The 15608-nt window shown below is 35.4% G+C and overlaps 7 protein-coding genes across 7 annotated transcripts; 2 read left to right on the top strand and 5 right to left on the bottom strand.

The window, feature by feature from the left end:
• Positions 1-280: 280 nt before the first annotated feature.
• Positions 281-731, bottom strand: MONOS_1893fu10006 (uncharacterized protein; the record flags this gene model as incomplete). The annotated part of the gene is made up of 3 exons (XM_067871774.1): positions 281-407; positions 562-629; positions 684-731. 3 exons carry the CDS (start codon positions 729-731, stop codon positions 281-283), a joined length of 243 nt encoding a protein of 80 aa, XP_067721655.1.
• A 917-nt stretch (positions 732-1648) lies between these two features.
• MONOS_1894 (uncharacterized protein) lies at positions 1649-2707 on the bottom strand (the record flags this gene model as incomplete). Its single annotated transcript, XM_067871775.1, has 1 exon — positions 1649-2707. One exon carries the CDS (start codon positions 2705-2707, stop codon positions 1649-1651), a length of 1059 nt encoding a protein of 352 aa, XP_067721656.1.
• Positions 2708-3565: 858 nt separating this feature from the next.
• MONOS_1895 (uncharacterized protein) lies at positions 3566-5349 on the top strand. Its single transcript, XM_067871776.1, has 3 exons — positions 3566-3716; positions 3783-4276; positions 4339-5349. The coding sequence occupies exons 1-3, from the start codon at positions 3647-3649 to the stop codon at positions 5104-5106; spliced, it is 1332 nt and encodes a 443-aa protein (XP_067721657.1). The 5' UTR covers positions 3566-3646; the 3' UTR covers positions 5107-5349.
• A 741-nt stretch (positions 5350-6090) lies between these two features.
• On the bottom strand, positions 6091-7440 carry MONOS_1896 (putative DDE superfamily endonuclease; the record flags this gene model as incomplete). Its single annotated transcript, XM_067871777.1, has 2 exons — positions 6091-7062; positions 7105-7440. 2 exons carry the CDS (start codon positions 7438-7440, stop codon positions 6091-6093), a joined length of 1308 nt encoding a protein of 435 aa, XP_067721658.1.
• Positions 7441-7756: 316 nt separating this feature from the next.
• Positions 7757-11189, bottom strand: MONOS_1897 (putative CBL-interacting serine/threonine-protein kinase 23; the record flags this gene model as incomplete). Its single annotated transcript, XM_067871778.1, has 8 exons — positions 7757-9838; positions 9990-10085; positions 10228-10309; positions 10376-10514; positions 10582-10731; positions 10780-10850; positions 10918-11023; positions 11086-11189. 8 exons carry the CDS (start codon positions 11187-11189, stop codon positions 8103-8105), a joined length of 2484 nt encoding a protein of 827 aa, XP_067721659.1. The 3' UTR covers positions 7757-8102.
• A 1700-nt stretch (positions 11190-12889) lies between these two features.
• On the top strand, positions 12890-13243 carry MONOS_1898 (uncharacterized protein; the record flags this gene model as incomplete). Its single annotated transcript, XM_067871779.1, has 1 exon — positions 12890-13243. One exon carries the CDS (start codon positions 12890-12892, stop codon positions 13241-13243), a length of 354 nt encoding a protein of 117 aa, XP_067721660.1.
• Positions 13244-15021: 1778 nt separating this feature from the next.
• On the bottom strand, positions 15022-15474 carry MONOS_1899 (uncharacterized protein; the record flags this gene model as incomplete). The annotated part of the gene is made up of 1 exon (XM_067871780.1): positions 15022-15474. The coding sequence occupies one exon, from the start codon at positions 15472-15474 to the stop codon at positions 15022-15024; it is 453 nt and encodes a 150-aa protein (XP_067721661.1).
• Positions 15475-15608: the final 134 nt, after the last annotated feature.

The raw sequence follows: 15608 nt of genomic DNA on the forward strand, positions 1-15608 counted from the left end.
AAACTTCACAAAAGAAAGGAAAAAATGAATGCAAAAATACATTCGCATCATATTTTTTAAATGAACAAATAAAAAAATAACAAATCCAACAAGCATACAGATTCAACCAAATTCTAGTTCCATTTGTTCAGCAATTCATTGTTGATAAAAAAAACATCTTTTTCAATTGAATTTCATTTGCTTCGCTCTTTCTTTCCACTTCCTGTGCAACATCATTTATCATAAACCCTTGAGCCAGAGATTCTCAAGCAATGGAACTCGCTGCGCCAAAACGTCTTGCTCAGCTTTCCCTTGGATAGCTCAGAAATATCTCGTGAAACGGAACATCCCCAACAAGCTGCGCAGTTGCCGCACAGAAGCTTGCTGCTGAAAGACATCCAGAAGCTGCACAAAGCTTAGGCAGAGATCTGTGTGCAGTTCATCCAATGATCCCATCGCATGTTGTGCATTGAATATTATTTTGTGAATTTCATAAAAAATTTTTTTTTCAAATGATTTGGGCGTTGTATGACAATAGACGACCATTCATAAAAAGTCAATTCAAAAAATGTTGCAGCAAACATGTCCTCCATTTTCGGCTCGTCCACCTGCGTGTGCCGCTCATATTTTGCATCTGGCCGAAAAATAACCTGCAAAGGCACAAAATGCACAGAAATATTTCTGAGGGAATAAGGTCAGCATACATTCGCGCTTTCTTGTGCAGTCTGCTCCGCGCTGTCCAGAGGCGGCATATCCACAAAGACTCTCTAAATGTTGTTTTAAAATGCGCCTTTTCAGCAGCCAACACAAAACAAGGCACGCCCTCACCTTCTCCAAGCTTTCTTTCTTAATATTCAAACTCATTCACGCTGGTTTTGTTGATATATATTTGCTCACTTTTCTTGGAATCGACTAAGAAATCTTTTCAAAATTGAGATCAAATACCAAAACATAAACATTTCAAATTAAATTTTGAAAAAATCTATTTTTAAATACTTTTAAAAAATTGGTTGGTGGACTTTGAGAATTCTTTTTGAAAATCAAGAATAATAATGTGCATTAGGGATAATACATAGTTCAATTTTCCTTTTCCATCAAAAAAGTTTTCTATGTTCAATTTTGAATTCCGTAATTATTATAATACATCGTATATTCTTCTCTTATAGCATCTTTGCTATCTTATTGAAAGAGGAAGAAAGCTTATTAAATATCAAGATTTCTCTGCGAATTGTGACAGCAACTAACATTCAAATAACAAACACAAAATCCGAAATAGAACTTTCAAAAATTAAACAAAAAAATAATTGAATAGAAAGATTTAAAAATCAAAAAAACTCAATGTTGTTATGATGTGGTGAATTAAAACTGCTAGAAAAACAACATTCTCGAGGACTTGCAAATTTTTCATTTGTGCAAATTCACTCGAATATTATTAAACAAAAGAGAATAAATCAAACAAACAAAAAAATTGAGAATTGAAAAAAATCTTGAAGAACTTCTCGTTTAATAAGAACTTTTCATGAATTCGAATATATAAATCTCCACGAACAAAAACATTAAGCGTTAAAAACATTTCAACTTTACAATGGAAAAAAACAAATTGATTTTCGAAACATTGAAAGGATCAGAAAACATAAGTTACTAAGAACAAACAGATTGAACAACCTACTCATCTCTTTATTAAAACAGAGAGAATGAGAACAAGAAAAATTGAAAGGAGATACAAAAAAGAGGTCATATGAACGCTTGCAGAGGAATCAGAAGAACGCAAAGATTTATTATCAAACGGAGCAGGAGAATGCAAAGTTGTTTGGGGAATACTTTGATCATTCGAAGTTTCTTTCGAAATAGGCAAAGAAAACTCGTTGCAGGAGTTAGCTCCATTGCTCCTATTATTGCATTCATCCTCTTTTATATCTCTTTCTCTAATATCTCCCTCTTTTCTCTTCTGAACATTGCTGAAATTCTGCGTTCGACAGAAATTGTCAATAGCTTCGTCTGCAGTCCATTTCAATCGTGCATTCTGTGATTCAAAATCGCAAAGTTGCATCGAATGCTGCTCGGACTGCTGTGTGTGCTGATTTGACACAAGCAACGCCTCGTTCCAGGCAGCTGACGGCAGATTTGCCTTTGCTTTCGCCCATTTTTTCTTTCGGTCGCTTTTTTTCTCCTTTATCGTGTTGCTGTTGCTGTTATTGTTGCTAAAACTTGGAATTGTCTTGCCTGAAATGCTGCTTTCGCTTCCTTTGATTAAGCGAGAGGCAGAAAAAGGTGTTGAAATAGCTGAGGGTGGCTGCTGAACTGTTACAAGAGAATCATCAACTTCTTCTCCAAAAATATCGTTGAATTCATTTTGGTCAGAACATTCTTCTTCTCCCTCGCCATCGCTTTGCCATTCGTTGTCTCTTTTCCCTCTAATTTTCTCTTCCTTCTCTCCAAACGCTTCTCTGATAGCCAGCTCCTGCTCCATGTCTGCATCCATCTCATCGCCAATCTGCACAGCAATCGCCGAAGACGGGGCAGCAGTCAGAAAGGCCTTGATTTTGTTCAGCTGCTGCAACGAAGCTGCGTTGAGATCGAGAAAAGTGTGGCTCTTGAGGCAGCAACGCGAATGGAGTGACTCAAAACATACACGACAAAAGGGCGCTTTGTATCGATGGTCGAAAAATTCATCAAAAAGAGATTGAGAAGAAGAAGAAGAAGAATTATAATAACCCTTAATAACCATTATAACGAAAAGGAAGCGTTTTCCCCACAGAATCCAAAGTGGTTTTGCAGAAATTGAATGAAGAAAGAATGAAAAGGTGATTAAAATGCAAATCGAACAGTTGCACTTTATGAAGAAGCGGTTAAAATGTTGCTCAAAGAAGAATCCGGAGATTAGAAAGCCAAGGTATTAAGTGGATTCAAAGAAGATTCAGAGAAGAAGGCTTTTCTGTTGGAAAAAAATGTTGAAAATAGAAAAAACGAAGGATGAAGGAGATGGCAAAAATGAAGTTCTTGTATTCTGTTGAAACAAAAAAAATATGAGTAAAAAAGATTCTCTGAATTATTCAAAGGAATTACATCTGAACAAATAGTGTTTCCAGAACAAGAATAAATGCATTTGTCGCTCTTCCTTTTTCGATTGAATAGAACCCAAATAATGAGATGAATTAATTTAATTTGGCTCAAGTTCTTGTTTTCAGTTGAATTAGAAGCCATAAAACGCTTGCAGGTTTCAATGATGTTTCTCATTGAAAAGTTGCTTTTGTAATCACTTTCTTCCTTTCTCGTTTAAACTGGTAAAATGGCTTTTCTGTTGAAGTTGCAACATAATTCTTAACAAAAAATTCATTATCTGCATCATCTTTTGTAGTTTCTTCTCCAATATTAGAACAAAGCTGCTTCATTTAAAAAGCAAATAATAATCACAATCTTTGCTTCATCTTTAATTTCTTTTGGTTCGATCAAAGAGATACAAAAGATTTCTATATCAAGACTTGTACAACCTATTCTTGTGCTTCTTTCCACTTTCTTTTGAACTTCTTTTTATAAAAACAAAAACAAAACAGTTTGTATCGTGCTCCCATACCTTTTACAAGAAAATTAACTATATTTTTATAACAATTTTATTTTTTTTACAAATCAAACTTTGCTCCGTTTGAATATTTTTGTTAATAGCATAATGAGTGTATGCGCTAATGTTAAGCCTGAAGAAAGAGTGCAGATGATGACCAAAACCGAGCAGTTTTCAAGTGTGTTCTTTTATTTGGTTTGAACAACTTTGAACAAACTTTTATTTTTTCGGATGCCTTTTGCAGAATTGCTTTGTGAACCGGAAAATTGCAAAGAAGTTGAACAAATGCAGAAAACGGTGGAAATGAGTGAAATGATTAATGAAATGAATAGAGATGAATTCAAATCAGTTTTCACAAAAGAACTGTTCGACAAAATATACCAAATGATTGAAGAAAAGACATTGTCGTGGAGAAACGCAATTTTGTTGTTGAAGCATATTGGATATTGGAAAACTATGAAAAACGTGAATGCTGATGGCTTTAATCGTTCATTGCTTTACGAAAGATTTGAGGAGATGATCATTAAAGAAGAAGAGAAAAAAGAAGAAAAGAACGAAAGGCTTTTGGTTGATCTGTGCGAATGCTATCTTTTGCTAAAGGAATATCCTTCTCTGGAATTTATATTAATTTTTGTGCCTTTCCTTCTGAAAGCTGCATTGAAGAAAGAGGAAAACGAGGAGACTCAAAAAGAAGTGGAAATAGCTTTGCTGGCGCTGAGCAACATTAACGAATATAGTGTATGAGCACTTCTTTTTCATTTTTATTATGTTTGCTTTTTTCCCTTCTTATTTCTGTTTAGAAAATGAAACAAGAACTGTATTTGAATGTAATCAAAGAAATCATCCAATATCAACAGAAACACAGAAATCTCACAAAACTTGCCTATCAATCTGCTTGGAGATTTTTAATATACAGATTGAGCAATGACGAAAGTTTGGAAGAAGTTCTTGTGAATGAGCTGCATTTAGCGAGAGAAGCAGCAAGAGAACTGGAAGAGCTGACAAGAAATATGGATTGGAACAGAAAAAAAGAAGAGGAAATGAGCAAAGAAGAAGCGAAAGAAAAGCTTCTTTTGATTCGATGGCTTGTGACAGCTGACGATTATCTTTCGTACTGTCAATTGTGGAATGAAGAATTCGTCGAACTTATTGGCAGCGTTGCTCAGATCTTTAAAGCAGCAAAGAATAATAGCAGTGCAATTTGCAACTGGAGCATTAGTTTTTTAAGAGTTGCAGCAGAAAGTAGAGTTGTGAAAGTTGATGATTTGTTGAAAGGTAAGGCAATTGATGTTGTTTTTGAAGAACTTTATCAGCCAGCATTGGAAGATAGAAATGTATGTAATTGCTTGGATACTGTTTTAGCAATTACAGGAAGATTGGAAGAAAAGACGGATAATGAAATGGAAGAAGTGAAAAGAAAAGAGATAAGCAGAAAGGTATTTGAAAAGATGGAAGAAGAAGGATATGAAGATACCACCACAAGCTTTTATGAAACAATTGATTTTCTTAACAACGAATATTATTATGTGTTATCGTTGAATGTTTCTGATTATTTTGTGAATATTTGAGAAAATGAGATTCTTCACATTTTTCCTCATAGTTTTAATTTTTCTGATTGGACAATTTCCTTTATCAGCAAAAGGCTATTTGAATCTTTTTTTAATTGAAATTGTTTATAGGATTGTCTGATGAATAATCATCAAATGTTGAAAATATATCTTGCCAAAACGAATTCTGTTTCGTTTTGCAACTCTAAAAATAAAAATTTTCTTTTTTCATGCTCCAAAAACAATATTAAATCGAAAAAATAATCATTTAATAATGAAAAAATATATTCATTGAAACATTTCACTTTATATTTAAGAAAATATCATAATTTTTGAAACAATAATGAAGTTTTCAACACACCAAATTCAAAAATGATGAATTATAGAATAATCTTTCAGTTCTTTATCTCAATGTTTTTTTTTTAATGTCCAAAGTTGAAGAAATAATATTTAAAGCTTTAGGTATTCAAGAATATGCTTTCACTTGGAGATTATTTATTTGCTTGTATCACTCTTTAAAACATCAAAGATTGAAAAAGAAAAAGAAAAAGAAAATAATAAGCATAAGAATAAGAACAAAATAGAAACTCTTTTCAAAACAAAAAAATTGTTATTTCCTCACTTTTTGTCCCTTTTTAAGCCTTAAAAAAAAATCTTAGAAAAATTAGACTGAAGTAGGGTCATCTTTTTATTGGCACTTTTTTCTTTATTGGCACCAAAATTTTTTGAAATGAAAAAAAATTAAAAACACATCAAAAAAATACAAAACTCGAATCAATCACTCTTTTCACTTTTCATTTTCCATTTTCACGTTCAAAGGGGTCAAATTCATCACTTGTTTCATCGTCATCATTCTTAATTTTTCTGAATTTCCTTTTCACTTTTTTCTTCAAAGGCAATTCTTCTTCTTCAATTTTTTTTTTCTTTTTCTTCAATTTCTTCAATTTTCATCTTGTGTTTTTCATTGCACACATCCCATTCATCAAGAAGCTTTTCTTTTGTTATTTATTTACCGAAGAAGTCGAAACAATGAGAATGAGAAGGAATGAAGTATTGAGAAGACTGAGGAAGTTTCATCAACGCAGATCCACATCCATTGCTGAGGACTCCGCTGTTAATGAAGGCTTTTTTGATGACTGATGGGGTGAATGCTGTGTGAAGGGCTTGTGGCAACACATCCGCAACAGCTGTTCTTTTTGAAGATGAGGAGGTGGATGACGGAGAGCTGTAATTGTTTGATAGCTCTGACTTCAACACTGCAAATACGCCTCTGTCCAGCGGCTGCGATATGTGCGTGGTGTGTGGAACGAAGGTGAAGACGTCAATTTCGGCTTCCTTGAACTGTCTCCATATCGTTGGATCAGCACGTGATGAGTGCGAGTCCAGGAGAAGAAGGCAACGGTGAGATTCCTTCAAGATACGTTTTCTTCTGTCAATGATAGCTGGCAGCAGAACTGTTAAGGCGTATTTTTTGAATGACGTTTTATCCATCCAGCCGTTTGTGTTTGGCCAAATGTCAAGCGACGGCGTCAACAGTGTTGTAAGTTCTTTCGGAAGATTTGCGCTCGGCCACAGCACGACAGACGGAAGCGAGAAGCCATCAGCAGCGATTCCAGCAACGAGAGTGGCATTTGGCATCCTTTCAGCAGTCTTTTTGAACACAGCTTGTTCATCTGCAGGATGAACAACAACGCCACGTGTAGAAATTGGAATTCGAAGCGAAGATTCATCTATATTGAAGATTAATTCCTCTGGATATTTATTTTCATTGTGTAATACTTGTAATTCTGTATACCACGGTTTTAGGACTTTCTGGCAAGATGCTGCTAGTCTGTTGATATCAACTTGTTTTGGCAGCGAGGACTTCAGTTCCGGATGTCTCTGTATGAAGGCGTGAACTGTCTTTAAAGTTACAGTCCTTTTCTTATTTTCTTCTTTTTCTCCTTCTTCTTCACTATCGTTAATAATGTTTTCCATCTAAATACCAATTAATATACAATTCAAATATCAATCGCAAACCAGATCGCGCGCTTTTCGTAATGTGAGGCTTGTCCCAGATCGAGATTCTATTGTAACTTCTTCCAAGAATTGTTTTTCTTTTTCACCGCTAATAATTGGTGGATGACCAACTTTTGCAATAGGCCTGCCGTTTTTTATGGCTTTAACTGCGTGCTCCAAAGATTTTTTGCTGATTCCGCCATATTTTACTCCGTCGGCCAGCCTGACAACATTGTCATTAACAATGTGCGCAATCCTTTCTAATCTTGTTTCATATTTCCTGTAATGTAATGTAGACATTGCTTCCTTCAGACGCTTCTGCGCCGCTTCAGCTTTCTTTTTCACTAGTAATTTCATTTATATATTATGGGTAATGATCGTTAATAAATTTTTTTATTTATTAATTCTCATTAAAATATTTTTAATTAATATTTAAATTTTTGAATGAATTAGAAATATTTACAAACCTTTGTGCAGTCCAATTTCTCATGAAAGCTCAATGGAAGGACTTGAACCCCCCCATTTCCCCCCCATGAGAAATTGGATTTCTTTCAAAATTCAAATATTAGATTATATCACATTTGTATATATACCAAAAATAAATTTTAAAATATCATTTGTGGGTCAGATTAATTTTTATTTAAAAAAAAAGTGCCAATAAAGAAAAAAGTGCCAATAAAAAGATGACCCTATGTTTATAAATATCAAAATACATATTTTATATCACTTTATCTGTGAATGTTATGAACATTAAAAATAATAAAATATACAAACATTAAAAAACGAAGATAATTAATAGCATAATTTGTAACGAAAATCATGAAAAACTTTGGTGAACTTTAAAATGATTTGATTATGCTCTCGATAAAAACGATCATAAATTACTTTTAGAACAAAATTAAAAAAGGAACCAAAAATTAAAAATTGATGTTGCGAAGATTTCAAAAAAAGACTTTTTATTATTTTTTCATTTCAAATTTATTCCTTTCGGATAATTACAGCTTTTGAAGCACGCTAATTCACGAGTGAGATGTGTGCAGTGATGAAGGAGCCAGCGGAGATCTTGCCGCACTTCCCGCAGTCGGCGACACCGGCACCTGCCTCGGCTGAACATGCGGGGACGATGGATTAGAAGATGCCGGCGAAGAGCCAGCTGACCCGCCATCCGCACTCGAGCTGGCAGACGCTGCTGAGGCAGAAGAAGACGCTGTCGCAGACGAAGCAGCACCTCCACTCCGCTCGAGTGAGCCGCCCAGCATCGACGTCATCAGCATGTTCTGGTCAAACGGAGCGATGTCGTTCAGCTTAATCCTCAGCTGCCGATACCACCGCACAAAGTCCATCACCCCTCCTCTTCCTCTGCGGATCTCAATCACATAAACACCCTCCGCCACCTTCAGCAGCTCGATCGTCGCTGTCATCGCACCGCTGGCGTTCTGCATCGCAAACCGCACTTTGAACGGAGAGTGTGTCGACACCTTCGCCTCCGCGCGGCGCATCTTGTGCAGCTCGTCCACCACGCGGCGCATGATGATGTCTGCCGTGATGGGAATCCTCTCGCGCTGCGACGTGAGCGACGACGATGGCACATGCGGCGAGACCGACGGCGACGACGTGGAGCACAGCGCGGCATACGACGCCGGCACCGACGAGGCACACGCAAAGATCGTCTCCCGCCGGATGTTCACCGCCTTCGGCACATCTCTCCGCTGGATGGAGTCGTGGATCTTCGGCGCGATGTCCAGTGCCCCAGAGACTGTGATCAGGTCAAACACATTCAGCGTCGCTGGCTTCTGCGAAAGCGACTGCGGAGACGCCGGCGGCGCATTCGGCTGACGCTTGGGCGATGCCACTGGGGCCTGCTTGAGTGAGAGGGGAGACACCGGAGGATGCGCCGGGGAAGGCGGAGCAAACAGGCCCTGGATCCGCTTCGGTGTGGTGGCAGCTCCAGTTCCCGTTGCTGTTGCTGTGGTCGTTGTGGGAGATGTCTGTGTGTGTGGCGAATTCTGTCCGGAATATGTGCCACCAACGGGGCTCTTCGGAGGAATGATGATTGGCGACGGCCTTCCTGTCTTCTGCACTCGCGGGCTGCCCTGAGACACATATTGCGGTGTGCGTGTGGGTGCAGACTGCGGAGAAGCAGACGGCGAATGGGGAGTAGATGAGGCAGCTGGTGTTGCAGCGGAGGAAGCAGCTTGTGCAGGCTGTGTAGTTCCGGCGGCTGGAGAAGGCTGCTTGCGAATGTTCTGAGTGTTCTGTGCATGTTGTGCGGCTTGCGTAGCTTGCGCTGCAGTTTGGCTGCCAGCCACTTCTGCAAGCTCAGCCGGCGTGATGGCTGTGGGCTGCTTCTTCAGCGCAGCTTTCTTCATCTCCTGCTCCGTCTCTGACTCTCTGCTCACTTCTGTCTCGTCAATCGCCTGGAAAGCCTCGTTCATCTCGGCCTCGGTCACTTTGCCTATCAGCGGCGATTGAGGAGGCTGCTGGTACTGCCGGACAGGGCTGTGCGGAGGGCGTGTGGACGCTCCAGCACCAGCACCAGCACCAGCACCAGCACCTGTGCCAGTGCCAGGAGCAGCCGGTGAATGATGCTGCGGAGTTGAAGGAGAAGAGGAGGAAGGGCTGCTGCGCTGCCGCGGAGAAGCGGTGGAAGAGGACTGGGGCGGATCGGTCTCGCCGCGATACCACGGGTGCTCTTTGATCTGAGCGATGGTTAGACGGCGAGTTGGCTCAGGGATTAGAATAGCTTGGATGAGTGCTGTAGAATGTCAAGTCGTATTTGAAGTGATGTATTCAATATTGGTACAGTATAAAGGCAACATAAAATATGTATTGTATTTCAATTTGAAAAATTATTAACAAAGAAAAAAAACAATCTCGCATTGAAAAAAAAAAATTTCTTTTCAAACATTTTGGAGCTTCGGGAAAGTAAGGAGGAAACTCGTATTGAGCCTTCTTGATTTTATTAAACAGTTCTGTTGTAGTGTTTTCTTCAAATGGAAGATCTTCAATTCGCATCATTTCCCACAAAATAGAATGAAATCCAAAATCATTGTTATTAAAAAAATAAATCAATTTTTATTCATTAAATTTTATGGATTTGTTGCAAAAATATGTTAAAATATATTAAAAGGTAAAAAGACAAACATCCTGCAAGCATCACAAAGAGAATAACACCACAGCTCCACACGTCAGCGGGCTTTCCATCATAAGGTTTTCCGGTTAAAATCTATTACGAAATAAGTTTTAAAAATACATTTCAAAAAATTAAACAAATTTGTTAACATCAACGAACTTCAGGAGCTGTATAATTGGGAGTTCCACATTGGGTACGAAGAAGAACATCATCTTTTCCCGTCAATGCACAAAGTCCAAAATCAGAAATTTTCAGTCTTCCTTTATCATCAAGCAGAAGGTTTTCAGGTTTTAGGTCTCTTTATAAAGAATTAACAATCAATTTATTGGTAAACAAATTGAAAAAAAAAAAAAAACTCAGCAAACCTATGACAAATTCCACAAGCATGGCAAAACTCAACACCACGCAGAAGTTGCTGAAAATAATATCTTGCAACTGGCTCAGTAAAACGTTGTGCATTCGCTATTTTTTGAAAAAGTTCTCCACCAGTTGCCAATTCTAATACAATAAAAACTCTCAACGAAATATCACAAATAAATGCAAAAAAATTTGAAATTTCAAACTTTGTTTTACTCGTAAGAACTTCAATCAATTGAACTACATTTTCATGTCTAAGCTTTTTCATTAGAGAAATCTAAATTGTTTGAAAAATGTATTGAAGCATTTATAAGAATAAATAAATGTTAAATATTCAGTCAGACTTCTCGTTTTAATTGGTCGGCCATGTGACTTTTTAATATATGTTCTTTATTTAAAATTTTCATTGCAACAATTTCACCAGTTAATACATTTCTTGCTTGCTTAACTCTACAAGAAAAATGAAATTATTCATAAAAATGGAAATAAAGTGCAATAAATATTGTGCAGACTTTCCAAAAGTACCTTCTCCTAAAGTTGGTCCAATTTGATATTTGTTCACACGTGTAATCCCTCCATGACTCGAAGGAAAGCCTGGTGTTTGATTATCGGACATTATCTATTATTTTTATATGGGAAGTCCTTTTTTATCAAATTATATAACTATAACAAATTTTTGTGTGTGTGAACAAAAATATTGATTTGATAAACAATAAAAATTCAAGACATTTGAAACAATATAAATGTGTTATGATAAAGAACGAATAAGATGTGAATTTTTTTATTTTCACTGAGTGAGGTTTTTTTAAAAGGTTATTTTATTTTTTCCAGACAAAATTTTAAAATCAAATATCTTAACAAATATACAATAAAAATTTTCAGCTATTTGTAAACTTGCATGTTCACATGCATGGCATCGATTTATAAACGAATTTTTTATGGCAGTGTTGTACAGTCAAAACCGGATATAATCACGTCGAATATAATCGCATTCGAATATTGTCACATTTTTCGATGCACCGACATTTTTTGTTTGTTTTTCATTCATTTTCCATCGCATACAATCACAGGGATGAAAATACAGATATCGCACAAAATTCCGGACAAGATCGATTTCACAATAACGACAAGAGGAATAATTCTGACAATTTTCCTCAAAATATGGGTGATTCTTTTTGAAAAGTCACAAATGTTTAATTCTCAATAAAATCAAAATCTTATATTTTTCTTAATATTTTGTTTACAAATGTTAAACTTCACTTTAATGGAATCCATTACTTGATAATGCAATTTCAAACATTCTTACGGAGATTTGTGAGCTGAAACAGAAATTTGAGCATAATATGAAATTTGAAATTTATTTGTAAATTAAACATTTGTGACTTTTCAAAAAGAATCACCCATATATCTCATCGAAACAAACTCATTTGATATTCAAAACTGGTAAAAGGAGATTATAGGGGAACACGAATTTTTCAAATTTTTTATTGTTAATGAATTCTATATAGTATAAGAATCATTTATATATAAATCAAAATTAGAGATCATCGAGGTTTTTTATGAAAAATTTTCAAAAATATTCGAAAAAATTATGGGTTAGATCAAATTATGGCTGAAGAAGAAAACTACAAAAACATATCAAATATATCTTCTCTCTGTGATATTTTCAGTGATAGAAAATTAGCATGGGACTATTATTTTCACATCATTTACAGAGGCTTCAAACCAATTTGCTTCCGCCATCACACTCCAAAATTTTTCACTATAAGAGAGCCGTGCTATTATTATTGGCGATGTAGCAAATGCAGAACAAAAGAATCTGTTTTCAAGAATACAACATTTGCAAAAAACAGAATTCCAATTCACAAACTACTAAAGATTCTTTTGTTTTATTGGATTGGATTGAGCATACGTCACATTTCTCTAATTACTGGGATTCACAGACACACAGTTGGTTATTGGGCAAGTTTATTTCGATCTGTTTGCACACAGTTATGGAATAAAAATCAAGAGCCAATTGGAGGTGAAGGAGTTGATGTAGAAATTGACGAAGCCATTTGGCGAAGGAGAAAATATCATTGTGGCCGAGCAAAAAAACAGATCTGGATTTTCGGTGGTATCGAAAGGAAGGCAGATGGAGCAGAAAAGAAAAAATTCGTTATAATTGTTCCAAACAGAAAAGCAGAAACATTAATTCCTATAATAAAAGAGAAGATCAAGATTGAATCCACAATTTTTTCGGATCAATGGAAGGCATATGCAAAAGTTGGTGAGCTGGGATACACCCACAAAATTGTTTGTCATAAACGAAATTTTATGGATCCTGAAACAAAAGCCTGCACAAGTACTATAGAAGGCTTTTGGAGCAGCTTACGATCTTCTTTCCCGAGGCATGGGTGCAGAGAAAAATTTCTGAGTGACTATTTGTCGTTATTTATGATCAGGCAACAAAATAAATACACTTTTGACGAAATTCTTGAAGAGATCGTTCATTTCAAGCCTGATAAAGAACAAGAAGATGATGATGAGGAAGAAATTCCTTTCGAGGTTGAAGATGATGAGCATATTCCAGACGAATATGATGTTTTGCATGGAGAGGATTTATCTGAATCGGATTCAGATGATTTGGGAGCAGGAGATGGATCAGACGCTTCAGAATATGAAGGTTGAAGAAAAAGGCAAGAAAATAATCCTTTTTAATATTATTTTCGAACATTATTTTGATAAAAATACATAATTTAACATAATTCTTTTTTTGTTTTTTGAAAAATAGTGAAATGAAGTTACCCAATTGTGTTCAATATCCCAAAAAACTAACGAAAGAGATCATTATTAAGGTATCGCACCCAATAAAAACCAAAAATTGGTTTGATCAAATCATCAAATTTTTTCATAAAAAACCTCGATGATCTCTAATTTTGATTTATATATAAATGATTCTTATACTATATAGAATTCATTAACAATAAAAAATTTGAAAAATTCGTGTTCCCCTATAATATACATTTACCTCAAAACTTTCAAAATAGCTTCATTTGTTCTCATAAAAAAATATTATTGAAATTTCGGAGAAACTCAAAATCCTATTTTTCCTTGTTTACTAAATATTTTTTCCGAACACAAATGGAGCTATTTTGAAAGATTAGAATATCAAATGAGTTTGTTTTAATGGGTTATATTTTGAGGAAAATTATCAGAATTATTCCTCTTGCATTTATTGTGAAATCGATCTTGTCAGGTATTTTGTGCGATATCTGTAAAATGTTCACCGAAAAGTGAAAGGACTGAATAAAGACATTTTCTTCTGAATTTAAGCTGATTCATTAATTCAAAAAACAAGGTTTAAAATCGAAATGTTAAATTTATTTCCACTTTCACAATGATAAAAAAATTTAAAAAATATGCATCCCGAAAAAAGTTATGATTTCGAAAATAATCACCTATTTTTCAAAAAAAAATATGTTCATTGTTCAAAAAAATTTATATTAATTCAATCAAATGAAAAAAATAAAAAATCAATTTATCAAAAAGAAAATAAAAGAATAGAATAGAATAGAATAGAATAGAATAGAAAAAAATAAAAAAAAAAAAAAAAAAAAAAAAAAAAAAAAAAAAAAAAAAAAAAAAAAACTTATGAAAAGCTGTTGAATCCGATTTTTGTGTTCAAAAAAATTAGTATTGTATAAAAGTTCATTTTATTGAAAATTTGAAGTTTGTCATGTTATATATTAAAAGACTTAATCATAAAAAAAGTCTAAAAAAGAAGAGTTTGAAAAAGCATTTTTTTATATATCAACCCATAAAGAAAAACATAAGAAACGCAGAATAGAAAAGTGAAAAATCATGCTTAAAGAAGCATTAATCGCATTAGTTGCTGTTATAACTTCGTTTAAATTGCATAATGTTGAACTTGAAACAAGTGCGACAATCAATGATGCGTTTGAATATTGTGGAGGAATTTTACGTCATAATGCTTGCTTCAATGATTGTTTTTTGAAAGATGATGAATTACATGGAAAAAGCGAATGCAAAGAAGATGCTTCAATGAACTACGTGAATGGAGATAAGATTACAAAAGCGCGCGAAGAGATGAGAATGAAACAGAGAAAAAATGAAAATTTGGAGGGAAAATCAATGAAAAAAAGGAAATGGAAAATCTTTGAAGAAGACCATAACCATTACATTGATTCAAGCTGCTTGTTGTTTGATGCACAGTGTGGAGCCAGCAAAGAAAGCAAGATCAAAGGGAACATACTAATTCAAAACTCAACAATCAAGTTGCATGAAGTGGAAATGATTTCATGCAAACGAAAGTGTCTTATTAGTGCAAATGACAAGAGTGATAAAGAAATAAAAAGCAGTAAAATTTTTGTTGGAAATGAGATGCCTCCATTGCATATTCAAGATTGCAAAGCGATCTTTATGAACATTTCACTGGAATCCGAAAGTCAATTTTCTTCAGCGTTTCCACCCCTTTTCTTTTCTGAGCAAGGCAACGCTAAAATTTCGCATGAAAGTTTTGCCTCAATTTTCTTGTCGTGCTTTTCTTCCTTCGCAGTATCATCGGCTCCATTCCTTTCATCACCATCCATTCTCCTTATTTCCCTTTCCCATCTGACATTTTTTAACATCTCCACATCAAATGTGGCATGCTCACCTTCAACAACAATGTCAACCCAAACTTCATGTTTTTTGAGTTGTTGTTCATTTTCTTCTGTCTGCGATGTATATGATGGAGGGATTGTCCCCTCCCTCAACAACCCCTTGGCTTCCTTAACAGCCTCAAACGCTTCATTCGTTGGATGTTGTCGGACAAAAAATGTTGTATGTGAAGGAACTGCAGACAATAAGCTAACACCAGGGAGACAAAATACAACTGAAAATGGAGCAAACTCATTCATTTGGTGCGAGTGGAGTGGATCAAGGACAACAGGAGAAGTTGACTCATATACCGATGGAATATCGAGTGGCGGGGCTATTTTTATGTACAACAAGGGAAATGGAGAACTTTCAGTTTCGAATTGTCTGTTTAATA

Source organism: Monocercomonoides exilis, assembly GCF_001643675.1.
Source record: "Monocercomonoides exilis strain PA203 chromosome Unknown scaffold46-794033, whole genome shotgun sequence".
Classification (NCBI taxonomy): Eukaryota; Preaxostyla; order Oxymonadida; family Polymastigidae; genus Monocercomonoides; species Monocercomonoides exilis.